At 40.4% G+C, this 19,239-nt stretch overlaps 1 protein-coding gene across 2 annotated transcripts in view; it reads left to right on the forward strand.

Annotated features, from left to right (window-relative positions):
• Positions 1–4,367: 4,367 nt before the first annotated feature.
• RAB11FIP2 (RAB11 family interacting protein 2) overlaps positions 4,368–19,239 on the forward strand; it is a 45,897-nt gene continuing 31,025 nt past the window's right edge. The window contains exons 1-3 of one of the 2 annotated variants that reach the window (XM_059730088.1): positions 4,368–4,948; positions 17,515–17,957; positions 18,714–19,182. In XM_059730088.1, coding sequence (XP_059586071.1) covers positions 4,599–4,948; positions 17,515–17,957; positions 18,714–19,182 — 1,262 coding nt within the window. In that variant the 5' untranslated portion in view covers positions 4,368–4,598. The remainder of the gene's footprint in view (positions 4,949–17,514; positions 17,958–18,713; positions 19,183–19,239) is intronic. The other variant, XM_006262702.4, reaches the window with a different exon arrangement.

Raw genomic sequence — 19,239 nt, forward strand, 5'->3', positions numbered from 1 at the left:
CATATTAATGACCTTGCCTCATTCTGCATTGTTTGCCCTGTGTCAACAACACAGGTCTCAAGGAGGGGGCAGGGGAGGCTATAGGGAATGCCCTTGTATTGCCTCGCAACCAAAGTGGTGCACACACAACAAAATGTTCACATACATACATATATGCATGAAATCATCACAGACAGCAACAAGAGAAACTGTGACATGTAGATTTTGATCACATCCTGTTGGTAATTTAGAAAACAGGAGTGGGAATCACACTTAGATTAATGATCCAACCTAGTGCAAGGAGGCACACTTGCTGGAGATGGCATTCTGAGGGGAGAGGTCTTATAATAACCTATATTGTACAGTAAGACCCCTATTCCAAAGAGGACACAATCAAAGGGCACAATTGTAACCTGACCATAAACAGGTGTAAGAAGGAATAAGATGTGTGTGCAGATTCACCAGTTTCTTTGGGTGTAGACATGGAAGAAGTAGGGGTTGTATAGCCAATAACTTCCCAACCACATCATATAAGTCGGAAACTGGAAAACAAAAATGTGGAACAGGTATAACCTCAGGTGAGGTGCTGGAGGTGTTGGGAAGCAAGACTAATATTCTGCTACAGGTTTGAGAAGGTAGAGATGTGCCAGTCTAATGCACAATAATTTCCATGGGCTCTTTCTATGTTGCTTCTTATTCACGGGACATAACAGTTTACATTAGATACATCAGTATAGTGAGAAGTGATAGCATACCATGGGGGATTGAGGATGGGAAAACTACAAAAGAGCAGGGAAAAACAAAGGTTTTAACTATATGTTAAAAATGTTCGTGGCACTTTCCCCAAGAGATAGCAAGCAATTCCTGATGTCTACCTTAAATGTCAAATGAGTAAATATAGTCGATCTAAAAATCCCCTGTAGTTATGGTTGGAGAAGGTGTTCTTCATGCTTGTTTCAGAAGTAATGCAATGTAGAATGTGTCCTTTAAACAGAATTTGTATATGGTAAAATTAATTTTAAGGAATAAGCCAACTATATGTTCCTTGCTAAAGATATAATCAAGGTTTCCAGTGAACTGCCTCACTAAGCCAAGCCTTCTGCAAAACACCATTGTCAAGTCCCTATAATGCTTCCAAAAATTATCTATCATTCCCACTTTTTATAAAGATCCTGGCTAACTCTCCCTTCCTCAGTCATGGCCATTCATCCTTCCATGATGCTATGCTCTCACTATTCCCCCCTCCCAAGCCCCAGATATTCACACACATCTGGGGCAAGAAAATTGAGGAAGCTGGAAGGGATATGAAAGAGGCAAGGGATATGCATGTGTGCTTATTTGAGAAATGGGGTGTAGGTTGTAGCCGTGTCGGTCTAAGGACATATTTGAGAACTGGTTGCCCATCCTGCACGATGAATGTACAACCTTAACTCTGACCATAACCATAGTATGTCCGTGCAAGCACACATGCAAACTTACAATGATAGTTTATGCATAAAATGCTGAATGTGTAACAATCTTTTAATACAGATCATTCATTCAGGTAAGTTTTCTCAACCTTACTAGGAAAACAATTTGCAGTCTGACACCATTTCAAAGCACATACCAACACAAAGCTACATCCATTGTAACTGATGAAAGTCACACTGCCGCTATATTAATCAGCAAAATACATGAACAAATCACCAGCCCACAGTCAAAGCTTGAGGGCTCCTGGAACTTTTTTGAGATAACTGTGACAATGCAGAAGCTGTGGGCGTAAGAAATGAAGCTAAGGTTACAAAGAGGAACTGATGACTAAAATGTGGACAAAGCATCAAATGACTTAGCTGCTGATTCCCTTGCTTGTTGTGGTTTCTTTGGTGGAATGTGCAGTACTGCAACATTAAATGTGTCATTTTTTTTATAGAATAACAGTTAATACTGTGCATTAGTCTACACCCTCTCCCAAGCTTCCAGAGATCCTTTAAAACACGTTATGTTTTAAATTATTTTTTTATTTAAAATGAAAGTTATCAAGCCAGGATGACATGCAAAAAAAAAAAAAAAAATTAAAAAAACCCTTAAGAAATGGCGTTTCTCTAAACTAACATTGCAAAACCCTTAATCACAAGATGGAAATGATTTGGAAAACTTCCTTTAAAGCAGCAGAAAGGAGTGACAAGTTTGGGGTGGCTCAGACCCTCAGATTAGCTGCATGAGCCTGTGGACAGCCAGGACCCATTCCTAAACAGACACTCAGACCCCACCGTCGAAGACTGTTTTAAAATGGGACTGACTAAGTGAAACATACTGGTACTACAGGAAGACAGAAGAGGATGATGGGAAAGAAATGGCAGACCTCAACTGGTGGAAAGGGGTCTGGCATAGACTTTTACAGGAGTAGACCCTCTTAGCAGGGTAGTGGGTGGTGGGGGTATGGGTATGCAGATGGGTACATGGGTGTGCGGTTGCACGGTGTGAACTGTGTAACAGGTTTTTAGTGTGCTTTGAGCTGCCAAGTCAACCACAAGGGCCACCTGGGAGAGCGTTGGAGGTGGAGTTATATATGTATCTATCTCTATCTAGATATCTATCTCTATTTCTATATATAGAGATAGATCTATATTTAGATCTATCTATATATTTGCAAAAAAACAAAGAGCAGACAAAAAAAAACTAGCTGCCTGAGCCTTGATATGGCCTTTTAATACAGAAGTGCAGTGACTGGGTGGGGGGGAAAGTTTCACAACAGGAGCTGCTGAAGGATGCGAACGGGGGCAAACTGGGGGAACATGTTCAGTGTCTTGTTTAACCCGTGCTGCTGGATTTTTGGTTGTAGCCATGTTGGTCCAAAGCAGCTGTTCCCAAACTCTGACAGATGGCATGCTGCAAATTTAAAACAACACAACCTTATGTACCACCAGCAAATTTTTCAGTTCAACCTTAAGTACCAGCTGCAAATATTTATCATATAAAGTAATTCTAATAAATCTGTTACCTGACCAGTGGCCTGCGTACGACTGGTTTAGGGTGGTCATCAGAGAACAGTCCGGTTGCCCTCTGTCCTCTATTGATACAAAACCAGATACCTTGATGTGTATCAATAGTGGACGGATCCTCTATTGATACGAAACCAGGCACCTTTATGTGCATCGGTAGCAGATGGATCCTCTATTGATACAAAACTAGAAGTCTTTGTGTGCATCGATAGTGGACGTTTCCTCTATTGATATGAAACTGGACGCATTTATGTGTATCAATAGAGGATATATCCTCTATTGATACGAAACCAGACGCCTTTACATGTATCGATAGCAGATGTATCCTCTATTGATATGAAACCGGGCGCCTTTACATGTATCGATAGCAGACGTATCCTCTATTGATAGGAAACCAGATGCCTTTACATGTATTGATAGCAGACGTATCCTCTATTGATAGGAAACCAGACGCTTTTAAGTTTATCGATAGCAGACGTATCCTCTATTGATAGGAAACCAAACGCTTTTACGTTTATCGATAGCAGACGTATCCTCTATTGATAGGAAACCAGACGCTTTTACGTTTATCGATAGCAGACGTATCCTCTATTGATAGGAAACCAAACGCTTTTACGTTTATCGATAGCAGACGTATCCTCTATTGATAGGAAACCAGACACCTTTACATGTATCGATAACAGGCATATCCTCTATTGATAGGAAACCAGACACCTTTACATGTATCGATAACAGGCATATCCTCTATTGATAGGAAACCAGACGCTTTTACGTGTATCGATAGCAGACATATCTTCTATCGATACAAAACTGGATGCCTTCATGTGTATCGATAGCGGACGTATCCTCCATTGATACGAACCCGGACGCCTTTATTTCCTCTATTGTTCTCTTCAAGAAAAAGAGCCATCTCTATTCTTCTCTTCATCAAACATCAAGGCATCCAGTTTCGTATCAAGAGGCCAGAATAGCAGAAAACCACGATGGCCACCCTCCCGGTGGTACCCGTGCCGCACACCGGGACACGGCCGCCGCGTGCCCCCGGCACTCGGTGACCACCGCAGACGGCGCCTTTCCGCAGGGGGTGCACGCGCAGACCCCAACACGTTGCCCATGTCCTCTACGACGCCCCCTACAGACGGGGCAGCGCGGCTGTTCAAGTTCTCGACCCTCATAAAAGATGACCCAAGAGCCCGGCTGCCACCTTGTTCCCCCCCAAGGGGTGAAGATCCCACACTGTGGGGGGAATTTTCCCCTTGCCTTGGCTGTCACCTCCCCCTCCCAGGCGGTCTCCGCAGCCCGCGAGCGCGGGGCGCCCCCTGCCACGTGCGTCCGCGCTCGCCCCGCCCCCTGCCCGCAGCCCCGCCCCCTGCCCTCTGCCCCCTGCCCCCTGCCCCTGCCCGGCGCGGCGGCCTGAGGGACTGGGAAGGCGGAAGTGGCGGCGCGGTGCGGCGCGGTGAAGCGCCGGCCCCGGCGGGCGGGCGGGCGGAGGCCTCTGCACATCATCCCCGCGGCTGCTGATTTGGGAGAACCCCCCCTCAGGGTATGAGCAGCGGCTCCTCGTCTGCTCCGGGGCCCCGGGTTTAAAGCCCCCCGCGCCGGTTTGTATTTGCCCCCCGCCCCGCGCCGGCCGAGAGGATGCTGTCCGAGCAAGCCCAGCGGTGGTTCCCCACCCACGTGCAGGTCACGGTGCTGCAAGCCAAAGCCCTGAAGCCCAAAGGCAAGAACGGCACCAACGACACGTACACCATCATCCAGCTGGGCAAGGAGAAGTACTCCACCTCGGTGGCCGAGAAGACGCTGGATCCGGTGTGGAAAGAAGAGGCCTCGTTTGAGCTGCCGGGATTACTGGTGCAAGGCAGCCCCGAGAAGTACATCCTCTGCCTGGTGGTCATGCACAGGTCGCTGGTGGGGCTGGACAAGTTTTTGGGGCAGGTGGCTATCAATTTGAACGCAATCTTTGAGGACAAGCAACGGAGGAAAACGGAGTAAGTGCCCTTTTCGTCTTGTTGGGCTGGCTCGCGTTGATCCGGCTCCGTGCCCCAAATTAAACCGAGCAGGTGCATAACGCGCTGTCCTGCCGGCGGGACCCGGGTGCGGGCGTAGCTGCCCCGAAGTCAGCGGGGCTTTCGGACATCTCCGTCCTTTAAAAAAAAAATGTTATTTTTAATATACGCTGTGAATGTTATGTTTTTAATTTTTCTCTTGCTTCTGAATAGTGCCGCTGTTATCAAGGTGGGCGGCAAAGTTTGAACCGGGGTCGCAACTCGGATTCGTTCAAACTCCGTCATGCGTGTCGCATCGCTTTGCCTAATATAATATCCGTATTGGATTCGTTCAAACTTTGTCGTGTGTCGCATCACTTTGCCTAATATAGTCTCTGTTTTGGATTCGTTCAAACTGCATCATGTGGGTCACATCAATTTGAATAAATCTAGTACAGGCGTTATATTCGGCAAGCTCCATCACGTGTGTCGCATCACTTTGCCTAATACAGTGTCTGTTTTGGATTCGTTCAAACTTTGTCGTGTGTAGCATTACTTGGCGTAATATAGTGTCCGTATTGGGTTAGTTCAAACTCCATCATGTGTGTAGCATCACTTTGAATAAATCTAGTACAGGCATTATATTAGGCAAGCTCCATCATGCATGTCACATCACTTTGCCTAATATAGTGTCTGTATTGGATTCGTTCAAACTTTGTCGTGTGTAGCATCACTTTGCCTAATATAATGTCCGTATTGGATTCGTTCAAACTCTGTCATGTGTGTCACATCACTTTGCCTAATATAGTCTCCGTTTTGGATTCGTTCAAACTCCGTCATGTGTGTCACATCACTTTGAATAAATCTAGTACGGGCATTATATTAGGCAAGCTCCATCATGCGTGTTGCATCACTTTGCCTAATGTAGTGTCCGTATTGGATTCGTTCAAACTTTGTCGTGTGTAGCATCACTTTGCCTAATATAATGTCCGTATTGGATTCGTTCAAACTCCATCATGTGTGTCGCATCACTTTGAATAAATCTAGTACGGGCATTATATTAGGCAAGCTCCATCATGCGTGTCACATCACTGCCTAATATAGTGTCTGTATTGGATTCGTTCAAACTCCATCATGTGTGTAGCATCACTTTGCCTAATATAACGTCTGTATTGGGTTTGTTCAAACTCTGTCACGTGTTTAAACTCCATCATGTTCAAACTCATATAGTGTCCATATTAACATCTGTTGCAAACAGCGTGATTCTAGTTTGTCCAAGCTTATTCATTTGGTCGTCTTTGAACTCTGGTTCAAGCTTGCCGTGGTAGCCTCGTACTTTTCTGATGCTCAGTAGATCTTGGGCCTTAATCTTGCTTGCTACTTTATGCTGCAGGCCCATGCAGAGTAACTGGTAGAGAAGTTTCTGCTCTAGCAGGAACTTCCATGAGTTTTGTTAAATCAAATTGTGATTTTTTTTTTTCCCTTAACAAATTCTGAATGCCAAATGGAAATAATGGCTCTTTTAGGTTTATAAATAGCATTTTGTGCAGTAAGGGTGCTTAATCAAGCACAGCAATGTAAAGACTGATCAACACTCAGATCTTTGTTTTGTAATACTAATTTAAATTGTGCTGTTAGGGCTCTGTGTCTTTTTTTTCCCCTTTTTTACTAATTAACTGTTATGGCCCCTAATGTGGCCACAGTTACATTGGCATAAAGGTACCAGCATAGGTTATTCCTGTGCATTTATGTTAAAAACTTGTATACGTATGCAGAGCTTTATAGCAGAGTAGCTGTCTACATTAGAGACGTATTGTTTTAACTGTACTGGCCCCAAACACAATATAGTTAAAGCTCTAAGTCACTAGTTTCTACATTTTTAGACGAGAGGAATGCCTTGTTCGACTCAAGGCACCCCTCCATAACTTCAGAATTGAGCAGCATCCCATTTCAAAACCTGGTTAGATGGGGACGAACCTGAGCCTGCACTTACCTTCTCACACCTGCTTTTCTCCTTGCGGCATCCTTCAAAAGATCTTGCTGCACCCCAAGGTGCCCTGGCACCCTGGTTGAAAATTACTGCTTTAAGTTAAAAATATGGTTTTGAAACTCTGGGCCTGCTTGCATGCTTTCTACTCCAATGAATCAATGGTAGGAGTGTGTTAGGGTGGCATGGGTACTAAGGTGCACGGTTAACAGCCCAGAGGTCTCAAGTTTGAGGCTGCCCGTAGCATGGTCTGTCTGATGCCAATGAATCTGAGTTATGCTAAATACCTTGTCACAAAGGCACAGGAAAGGAAATTTGCAAAAGCAAGGTGTAACTTTATAGATTGAATGTACTCTTTTTTTTTTTTTAACATAAACTATAACAAAAATTGTTCCTTGTCTCACTGTCTTGACTTCACAAACTGAGGTAATTAACAGGGTTTTTATGATAACTGAATTAAACTTTAGGTCTTTTTCACTGTTTCTTTTTTGTGTATTTGTGGCTGTCACAAGTTTCCATATCCCCTATATCTTAGAGCTCTTACTGTCAAAGTCTGATGGAGAGACCCTTGTACTGCATTTCATAGCACGTGAGTGGCCTACTGCAGTCCTGCAGAGCCTCACTGAAGTCAGAGCAGTTCCACAAGAGTACCAGAGTCCACTGCTATTTACCCATTTTAAGACTGGGTCTATGGGATAAATTATTGCCCCATTTTCCAAGTCACTTAGGTACCTAGGAGGCTCAGCTCTTTAAAAATCACTGAGACTTTGGCTTTTAGGTGCCCAAGGGCCAGATAGACTCCTGGGTGTATTTTTCAGTAGCCCCTAGGCATCTAACTCCCATTTGAAATCCGTGGGAAAAGGTATTTAGGTGTTTTTGAAAATCCCACTGTATACCTCTCTGCATCTTCAGGTGTTTCAACTGCATTGAAACATCTGGCAATAAACCATTTTTTGGAATAGGACTTATGCTTCTTATGAACATATGTGCTTTTGAAAATTTTACTCTGAATGTGTGCATACATGTTAATGCTGTTTCCTGTTACTCCTGATTTGGAGATCTATGCATGTTTCAAAGAGGACAGATCTGTGCATGTGTGTGTGAGAGGTATGTAGATGTGTGTGTGTATAATATGAATTTAGCCTTTCAAATAAAATGAGTGTTGTTTACATTCTTTTCTTTCTTGACTTTCCTTTTATTAAATGCCTATCTTCATATAATATTCTGTTAACTTTGTAATTGCCACTTGACGTGGGTATGGTATTTTCAGACATGAACTTCAATTCCAGTTATGCCAGTGGGAACCAAAGCTGCCTAGTGTCTCAATATCAGGTCCATTGTTCTTAGCTGCGTAGAAACCTCATACCTAAACGCTATTTTCTTTGTTTCAGAAACACTAATCTGTTTTATTAAACAATGTTTCTGCTTTCAAATATGTTCAACAGGCTTGTGGTATTATTACATCCAGAGTGATTTTTCTTGTGTTGATGTAACCTTAACATTTCTTGCTTTGTTTGGGGATAAATGAGATCCAGTTATTTGATGAAGTGTCTATTGGTAATATTTCTACTTTTTAATATATTTAATAGCTTCCTCTTTCCAACACAGCTGTACATATGGTGCTGCAACAGACAGACTCAAGAGTCACTAGAGTATTACAAAAAAGATATTTAATATTCTGCACAATGCTGAACCTTGTCAGCAATTCCCCAGTGCTTTTTAGAAAATAGGTATGAGAAGTGAAGGCTACCAGCTGATTTTGAATTCCTAGGAAAACGGCAGGGTATGTGACATGCAGGTCCTATTTTATTAGACAGAAGTATGTTTACAGATTCTCTTCAGCTTCAAAAACACATTATGATAGGAAAAATGGGCTTTTTTCATTAAGGTTTTTTTTATGTGCTGCCTGTGACACCTTAGGAAAAACATGCAAGTTTTTCAAAATACTCCAAGCAATAAAGTTTTCAAGCAGAGGCATAGCGATAGGGCTTGTGCATCATTCTGGCTCTAGACTTAAGAAAATAAAGCAACATAATTTGATGGAAAAAATCTTACATAATATCACACAGTGTATTTTCTCTTTCTTTCCGCAACTGATGATTTTTCAAACTCATGAAAGTGTTAGTTATAGGAGTGGCTGGATCCAAATATGACTCAGTCACTTTCCAACTTTATTTCAGACACCTCAGCCAATGCACCTGCAGTACTGTTATTTTAGCACTTCCTTGGTAAGAGAGTGCCAGTCGTGTAGTGGCAGCGTGATGATTTGTGTATTGGTCCTTTGGGACCTCTAATATGATCATCAACTCCTTTTACGTGTTCATTTTGAATCCACATCTCCACAGGTGAAAACCTAGAATATTGATCCACTGCATTGTCCAGGCTTCATATGCAAAGTTGTTGTTTTTATATTTTAATATTCTCACAGTATTGAAAAATGCTCAGATTTATTTAGAAGACATCTTTGGAATAGGACTTCTCATTAAGATTTCTGCTATCCATATTAAAGGAGCTATTTTAGCAACTGGTAATTTTGTTTCTTTTTTCCATTCCTATATACAATAAAATTTTAAAGCCAGGTGTAAGTTCTTATCAATGCTTCTGTTTATCTATAGGTCACTTCTGCCCAAAAGCTTTTGGCACCCAACAAAGCATGACATAAATGCTGATAATTTGATGTTGCCATATTTTTGTACAGTAGTAACTTTTAAAAATGTTTGCATTTAGTTCTTATTCTTGTGTGCCGAATTGATAGAGCTGTCTAAGAATAAATTTTGACTCAGTTTTGCTTTTGATGTTACTTGTTCCGTTAGCAACTTCTTCTTTCTTGTCACCATCTACCTCCATGCCGTTTATTACCAATTCCTTTACTGCTTTTCCTGGAGAATTAATTTATTACACAGAGTTATACTTCAAAATGCAACATTTATCTGAATTGTTATAACTTGGGCTTCTCTGTTTCTCACTGCAGTTTTGAGGATGATTGATGCTTTATTTCCTTTTTGTGACCTAACCAGCAACAAATCTTTGCTTGACACTTGAAAAAAATTATTTAGATTCATAGTTTTAAAAAAGTATGTATCCCAAGCCTGTGCCATTGATATAAAATAGTCAGATGAGAGAGTCACTGGTAGATTTTGCTTATTTGAAACCAATAGAGTATTTAAAGATGAAATCAAACCCAGTCAATATATCCTGTTGTGCAAAAGGTTGTCATTTTATTGGGCTCGCGTGTCCTTAGTAGCCTTTGTAAAAGTTCTTGTGGTGGGGCCTAATTCTTTTATCGATAGAAGAAGGCTGTTTCAAACCAGTGGTTCTCCCAAGGTTAATAACTGCTTTTGGTGAACGTCCCTTTGAACAGACACCTTACTTTTATCCTGGGGGGAGTTAGGCTATGGGGTCTTGACTGTAGTTGTGTCTGGATGACATGGGAAAGAGGCAATTTCTGAAAGAGGTATCTTCCAAAAGCAACCTTAAATTCAACCCTGAAACTAATTACCAGTGCATATCACTGTGAATGGTTGCCCTGAGCTTTCTGTTCAGCTTCTCAGAATTTTTTTGTGGTTGGTGCCTTTTCTGTTTTTAAAAAGTGAAAAAAATAAAACACAACAATTTTTACCAAGTTTAACCCCTTTGACATTACATAACACTTTGGCTGCAAGAGGTAACAATCATAATATTGTGATGGGGTGAAGAGTGGGGAGGTGGGGGCCGGACTGTCTTAGAAGCAATAACTTTGATCATCCAGTAGTATCCCCAGAATGAAAACTTGAACAATGAATGGGAACATATTCTCTTTTTAGGCGAAGCAAAGGTAATTCCTGCCACATCTGTAGAGACTCAATCCTCACATTTATAACCAGAGTTATCTGGATTGGATTCTATCCAGTCTTCAATTTCAGTGACATGTTAGGGGCTGGTGTGCATAGAAATTCAACCTGAAATGATTATGTTGGTCTCTGTTTGCACTTTTAGTTATTTTAGTTCTACAGCAAGTCTACTTGTGCAGTCTTGAACCAAAATAAGTAGTAGTGTAAATTAAGGGCAAATCAGGTTTTTAGATTCTGGCTGGTGTTAAATCCAGAGTCAAACATTCTGGTTTGTCTCTATTAATATGGCTTTTGTAATGGTGCGATACTGCTGTTGTATAATTTATTTTTAAATTCTACATAGTAGTATTCCACACATTGAATTTGCGTCCAGAAATAATGGCATTCATTTCTCAAAATTTCATCATAAATCTAATTTTAATAATCCATTTTCCCTTCTATTTAATATACTTAGTGATGTACAACACTCTCCTTTTTTGTCCTCGGTGTATACTTATAAAAGTGGTCTAACACACTGGTACGCTTTTTGTTTTAAATTTCTAGATTATTATGTAGAATCAAAAGCTTTGGAACCACAGGGACTACGGTTATTGTATTTTGGTGTTAAGCTCACTTTTGCAAATCAGCTTGCATATTTAAAATCAAACTCAGGATTCATGCACCTGATTTTAGACTCCAGTTTTTAAACTCCTTTAAATTTTGTCCTTAAAAACAAAGTAAAACGAACTGAAATCTTTAACTATTTCACTGGTAGAGAGGAGGTAGAGAGAGATTTTACGAAGTAGTGTGCTCATGGGACAAACCTCCCCACTCCTATTCAGGTCTGGTAGTAATAAGAAACTGATACAGAAGACCAAATTTCACTTTCAGCCACATGGTGAGCATGCTGGTCAACAAGGACCCAATCCATCTTTAGTAGAAATGCTCTCATTGCCTCTTCTGGGAATGGTATTAGCCTTGATGTGTAACCAAATTTCCACAGGGATTTCCTCTACCCATAGCTTTATTCGAATAGCAAACAGAGTATTTTCAGTTAAACTCCTTCCACCAGAGAACAGGACTCATAGTTGGAACTAAACAGTCCTGTGGCTTGGAAGAGAGAGATAAAGACAGAAGGAAGCACAGAGGCAGTAATGGGACCTGCCACCAAGAGCGGAATAGAGATAAAGTCTAGCAAAAGAGGTTGTGTGCGAGGGAATTAGAATTGAGCACGCAAAACGAGTTGGAAAACACAACAGAATTAGAGAAATGTGCAATCAAAGAAAGGGGGGAGAGAGAGAGAAAGGAGCAGTTTGAGAATCCTGTCGAAAGCACAAATGCACTTGTAGATCCGTGATGCATTAGGTTAAGGTTTGAATTGCTGTTTCACTATTGCTGCGTTTTGTACACAATGTGCTGGTTGCTGGAGTGTGCATTAGAGAAATAACTGACACCTTTCAAATGGTCAGAAACTCGAGGGGAAAATCTTAAGAAATGGAGATGAAAAGATAACAAGGGCTGTTCTGATGGAGGTATGAAAGGAAAGGAAGAAGAGGGGAAAAATAGGAGGAGGTAGGAAAGGACATCTTTCTCCAAAGAATGCAAGGAGTTTTGGATTGGATTTAGAAGGTGAGGGGTCTGCCTTTGAAGTTGAGAAAATTTGCCAGGCTTTATGTTAAATCTATTTTTAAAAAGAATGTAATATAATTGTTAAATAGAAGGGCAACTGCTCTCATAAAAATGCCCCTTTTGTTTATGTAGATTGTTGGCTCTTTTCCTACCTTGTGTAAGCTTTCTATGGAGTCAGTTCATGGCAGTCTGACAATTGCAACATTTACTGTGGTTGAAAGTGCTGTAAACAAAACCAAAACAACAAGTTTAATAGTGTTTCCTAATACGTTATCATTTAAAAATTTGCAGTAGGGTAATGGAATTTAGTATTTGAAGATCAATATAGCGTTTTCAAAAAGCAGCATTCTTTATTTTCCAGCTCTTTCTCTTGGATACAGTGCAGTTTTTCTGCTCCTTCCCCTTTTATACTATAGGAACAGGATCTAATGAGAAACATTCATAGTCTCAGTATTATTGCTTGTTCACATTCAGCTTCTCACAAGACTTATTACTTTACATTGACTCTCATCATTGTAAAAATTATATATTTCACTCTGAATAAAAAAAATATCAGTTGAGTTTACTTCTCATATTCTCTTGTTTGAGCTAGAGCATATGGAAGTTTCATTATAACTAAAACGTAATATCCAGTCTCCAAGGTAACCAAAATAGCTTTGTAATGACCATAAAAGTTAAATATGTGTGTGTGGGGGGGTGGGGGGGTTAATACTAAAAAAGGTCTGATCTTGCAGTTATTACTCAGGCAAAAAATTCCATTGAAGTTAATGGACATTTTGCTTGAGTAAAGTGTGCAGGTTCAGGCTCCACTGGCCTGAACACTGACATAGACCTCAGGGGTGGAGGAGCAAACCCAGGTAAGCATCAGTTGTTTTGCAAGGGTGAGAGGTGTTTTGGTTTGTATTTCCACCTGAACTCGTTTCTGGTGAGTTCTTCAGGGCTCCTACACACGTGTGTCAAGCCTGCTCTGGAAATCCGGTGCATCGGAGCAGACTCGATTAATCTGCAAACTGATTAATCACGTCTGCTGGAGATAGACATGCTCCAGCAGCCTTCCACGTCACGCGCATCAACATCTCTGCACTGAAAAACTGACAGTAGGGTGCTTTGAAAATAAAACACACTTGATGAGCTTTAGTTCAAAGCACCCCGCTGCCACTTTTTTGGCACGGGGACACTGATACACGTGACGCGTGGGCACTTTTAATTAGCATGGCTTGCTAATTAAGTCGCCTGGCGCAGTGTCCCAAACCGCATGTGAAAATGCCTTCAGTGTCTATTTTAAATACGGGCTATGCAGGCTCTAAAAGCAAGTTGTGAACACGCTACAATGAAATTCTCTCCTTCAGGTTTAATGAATGTCAAATTAGTTTGCTCTATGTATGCTATTAGCAGGTGAATACTGATAGTGATACAGATTAATTGTTAACTCATGATAAAAATGTCAACAGTTGGGTTACCTTAAACTATAAAAAGAAAAGGGCAGGCCTGTAGAAGTACACCAACACTTCTGTTTTTACAATGCATTTATTGCTGCTATTACAAAACAAGTTAATGAGCAACTAATATCAATTTAAATAAAAAAAATGACATTCTTTTAATCCCTCAGTTTAAACATAATAACATTTTAAAATCCCTTTCCAGGAATTTTGTCAGAGATAACAGTCTTCCCATTTGAATTCTACTGGGACGTTAGACTTTCCTCACTGATAGGACTATTAAACTAAAAGGTGGAAAACCCAGCTCTATGTCAGGAACGTAGCATACCTCTTTCCCATTTAGAGGGGCCATAATCCCATACTAAATTTGGGGCATCTGTGCAAATTTTGGGGAATGGTTATCTCATCTTCAGCTTGCATTTGTTACAGAAGCAGGATTTCCTTTCATTTGTAATGTATAACTTAAGCTTTATGGGAAAACGACCTTTTCCCCCTCCAAAAAAACATCAATAGTTGTTCTGGGGGAAAAAAATGCAATGTACTGGGAGTGAGCAAGCTTCCTTTTAAAAATGACCTGTAAATGGTGAGTTGAATTAATTCCTTCTTTTGCTGATTTAATAGAGTGCTGGACAGGGTTTTTTTTTTTGTTGTTTTTTTTTTAATTGTGTTGTTTATACTAATTCTTGCTTATCCTGATTTTTCCTAATGGCTGTGGATAAACTAGTGGGTTAGTGACATCACAGATATTCAGGGAGCAAACTTTGATTAATTGAAAGGGGAATTGTTGCTTTCCTTCAGGTGGTTAATATATCACCCCTTTTTGCTTTTAACAGAAACGTAGATAAAATGTAAACCGAACAGAAGAAAAGCTGTTCTGTTAAAGATTTAATTCCCTTAGCCCTTTTACTAAGGGATAAGAGAATTCTCAGTCCATTTCTCTGGGCCCTCACGTGTAAACCTTCAATAAAAATAGAGAAGAAAAGACTGGGTATATCTGATATCACTAAACTGTATAAAACCTTTTGGCCCTTTATACATCACAAAGAAGCAAAAAGCCATAATTCCTCCTTTCCCTTTTATTTTTTCTTTTAGCAGGTAACTTTTAAACTTAAAAGTCATATTCCTATCTGAAAGCTTTATTTACCTGTTGCTTTAAAAAAAAAAAAGAGGGGGTGAGGAATAAAGGAAACAGAGAACTTAGTTTCGTCTTTTTTTAGGCTGTTTGCTCTGTGTCTTTGACAGTACTGTGTGCATAATCAATTCCCATCTGTGTTGATCATAGAAGAATAAGGCTGGAAAGGACTTCAGGATGTCATTGAGTCCAACCCCTTGGTCAAGGCAGGATTATCCTTGATAGAGCTATCCTAGTCAAACGTTTAGTCCATAGTCCATCTGACTTCTCAGTACCCTGTTCTAAAAAGGTTTTATTTTGTGGGAGTATGTTTGTGTTTTTCTCCTGATTCTCCATGAGTGCATGGTGAGCCTCCTGGCAGTTCCCAATAATAGAGATGAATGTTGCTAGCTTATCTAAACATATAGGCTGCTTACAGATGGTAAAAAAAAAATTTAAAAAGAGCTTTACTGGAAGAAGCAGCACATTACTTCGGCTTGGTTCTGCAGTGTTGGTATAGATAGGACACTTAAGAGGGGCTTTTTGGTGCTTTTATATAAAGCTATTCGATAAAAGTGCCAAACATGCCCCACTAAAGCCACCCAATCTATACAGACATTGAATGAGCTGGGTCCAGCTAATGTGCTGCCTCTTCTGGGCATGCGTTGGGCTTGGTGAGGGAGGACGCAGAGTTTAAAGTAAGTGCCTTTTATTTATTTATTTTTTTTAATATCTGCAAGCAGCTATATATAGTTTAATTCAGGGCTGTCCCATTGTCAGAGGATGTCAGGCTGCTCACAGTATGCATGTAGCAAGTAGGAGGCAACTGCGCTGCCTGCAGGCAGGTAGGGGGGCGGGGGAGTGGGGGGGTTTATAGCCCATGTAGCACGTAGATCTGGGGTCTGCTGGCCACATGGCATGTGGCCTCCTGCTACCACCCTTAAGTTGAACAGCCCTTATTTAATTCTTTCAAGTTTGTCATAGAAATGGATTTGATGTTGCAGGAATCATGGGGTAGCATCTCTTGCAAGTCAACTGCAAGAACCATGGGTGGCTGGTGTCACCTGAGTCTGGGGGTCACCAGTGGGGCATGACTGGGGGGCAGGGGTCAGCCAGCAGGCAATCGGAGCAACCAGTGGAGCCCATTTCAGGGGGGACACTCTGTACCCCCCTACCAGCAAGAGTGCTTGCTGTCAGGGGGAGCACCAATGCTCGCAGGGGGGCACATGCCCCGATGTGCCAACCCCCCCTCTGTATCCTCTCCTATGCATCACGTTGCCTATGGCAAGAGCCAAGAATGGGGGAACAGCCAGATGATTTTCTTCTCTTCCTTAGACTCCTTCTGAATACAGGTGGACAGTTGTTTTACTGAATCTAGTCCCAGCTCAGCAAGTGAGTGAGTCTCTGTACACTCCTTTTATACTTCTCAGTTGGCTTGATGAAGCAGTGGGGATTAGAGGAAATCTCAGACCTTCCACAGGGTGGGAGAAGAGGGGTAAAGAGGTAGGAACATCCTCATGCCGGTGATAGTCTGCCACTCTCCTTGGTTCAGGGATGCTCCCCAGAACCCTGCTCAAACCAGGAGAAAGTAGCGTTTGAAGGATGAGATACTCATCTTCACTGATCACTGCATACAGGTGGAGTTAGACTTGAAATGTAAAGGTAGTTTTTACTCCAAAGTCTTCCATGGGACTAGGGAACACAACCAGAGAGCAATAAGGTGCATATAAAAAGCCAGGGAAACTTGACGAGGAAGCACCATTGGGCTGGTGGTGTATGACAGGAGGTGATATTTTTTTCCCTGTTCCTGGAACAAGCTAGGGCTACACCATAAATCCAAAGCCAGGCAAAAAAGGTGGACTATGTTTATAGTTTTACTGATGACCCTTTAGAAAAAGGATTAAGGCCTTTGATATGGAGGTGCATCTATTTGGGCCCATTTATGCTTATGCAGTGACCATTAAAGTTATTGGATTTACACTTGTATAACTGACAGAATGATTGGCAGGAAAACGCCTTCAAAGACTGTCCACAAACACTTCTTTACCAGTACATCCGTATAAACCTCATCAGAGAAATGAAAAAGGAAATGTATTTACTGGCATAAAAACTTAAGCAAAACCAAAAAAAGGAAATGGTATTAGGTCAGCTACTTGGCATGCGATATGTACTCAGGTAATGTATTATTTACACACAAAGCCATTTAGAAAAAAACAGTGTTCTTTTAAGACGCAAAATAAATTTTATTTGTAGCTTTCATTAATTTTGGATACCAAGTTTAGCTTTATAAGCAGGAGCAGCACCATTTACTTCAGTGAAATTCAGTACATTTCCATCAATTCTGACTTCTGGTCCTTGAAATGTGAGAGTAGTTAAAAGTATTTTTTTTTAAGTTTTTCCCTTCCCAGAACTTATATAGAAAAGGAAGGTTTGTCAGTTGACATCTTAAGCATACAGTAAACCTTACATTTTATTTATGGAATTTCTGGTTTCCATATTACCAATGTTCAGTTTTGAGTAATGGGATTAACTGAACTGTAAAAAATGTGTAGTTTAATGAAACACAATATAACATATTTTCTTTTTCCTTTAAGGTGGTTTAGCCTAGAATCCAAACAAGGCAAAAGGACTAAAGACAGAGGAGAAATAAAAGTCAGTATTCAGTTTATGAGGAATAATATGACAGCAAGCATGTTTGACCTGTCGATGAAAGATAAAACAAAATCTCCTTTTGCTAAACTAAAGGACAAAATGAAAGGTCGAAAAAGCGACGGGACGTTTTCGGACACATCTTCTGCAATCATTCCAAGTACTCATACACCTGATGCAAACATTGAAGCATCTGGTAGTGAAATGCAAATGAAATCAAAACCAAAAAAACCTTTCCTTTTGGGACCTCAGCGACTATCTTCAGCCCATTCGATGTCTGATTTAACTGGGTCGCATGTGTCTTCAGAAAAATTGAAATCCAGTGCAATTGGTCACACTCAACTTTTCCGACGTCAGCTAGAATCCTTTAGTTCTGTTGATGAAACAGGTAAGTAAAGCCTGCTTTTCTGAATTGTGGCTGCTATAGTTGCAACTTAATTGTTATTTATTTGGGAGAACTTTTAAGAACCTGTTGTTTTTTAGCACGTTTTAACCTGAAAACCAAAAAGTTAAGTATGAATTTTCTTTAAAATCTTGCCTTTTCATTTTGATCAGCAGGTGATCCCTATTTCTTGTTCATGCTGTTGCCAAGAAATAAGGAATATTCTGCACCTGTCGCACTTTATGATTATTTTTCATCATCCTTTTTTTTCCAACATGCTGGTAATAAAACACTACATTTTATGTTGCAAAAAGTATGCGAGTAATTTTACCCCTCAGAAATATTTAAGAAAAAACAAACTTAATTATGTTTCATTTTTTGAAAATTCAGAATTGGATAAACCTGAGATAAGTGAACAATTGAAAAGTCTTTAAGTTGTTCAAAGTTTTCTTGTATACCAATACATTTTTTGTAATTTTTCTAAAACTCCATATTAGTTGTAGCCACTTTCTTTGTGAAGCCTAATTTTCCTACAAAGCATGTTTTACTGTGGTGCCTGTATATACTTGAAATGTTTCTTAACCAAAAATTTCAGACCACAGCTCTCTTGCATTTTTTTTAAATCAGTAAATTATTCAACCTCACATCTTTTGAAAGAAATCCAGCTAATACTAAATCTGAACTAATATGAGCTCTCCACTTGTCATGAAGTATGATGATAATGTCTTATTGATTATATACTAACAGCAAAATTGTTTGCAGGAAGTATAAAATCTCCACATAGGAGGACATTGAGTGCTGATACTTCTAAAGTGAATCAGGATGACAGCACAGTTGGCGAAAGAGAATCAGCTTTTGAAGCACAAAATGATCCATTTACAAATGTGAGTGCTTCATTACCCCAAAAGTTTGCTACTTTGCCAAGACAAAAAAATCCATTTGAAGAAACTCCTTCATCATGGGATCAGAACATAAATCTGTTTTCTAAACCTGTTGAAATCAAAAAAGAAACCAGAAAAGAGAAAAAGGAGAAAGTTAGTCTTTTTGAAAGAGTGACTGGTAAAAAAGATAGCAAGAGGTCGGATAAACTTAGCAATGGGGCATCAGAAAGTTCTACTGACTTGAAATCACCTAGTGCATTTGGTGAAAATCATCAGGAGAGTTTTAATTATGATTCAACTAATCCGTTTACAACAAACTTCAAGCCTACAAGCGTGTTGCCATCGTCTAGGTAGGTTTTACTTTATTTGGATCTGATATGTTGAGCATCTTACATAAATGATAACAT

The sequence above is a fragment of the Alligator mississippiensis genome, chromosome 6 (genome assembly GCF_030867095.1).
Source record: "Alligator mississippiensis isolate rAllMis1 chromosome 6, rAllMis1, whole genome shotgun sequence".
In the NCBI taxonomy this organism is placed as follows: Eukaryota; Metazoa; Chordata; order Crocodylia; family Alligatoridae; genus Alligator; species Alligator mississippiensis.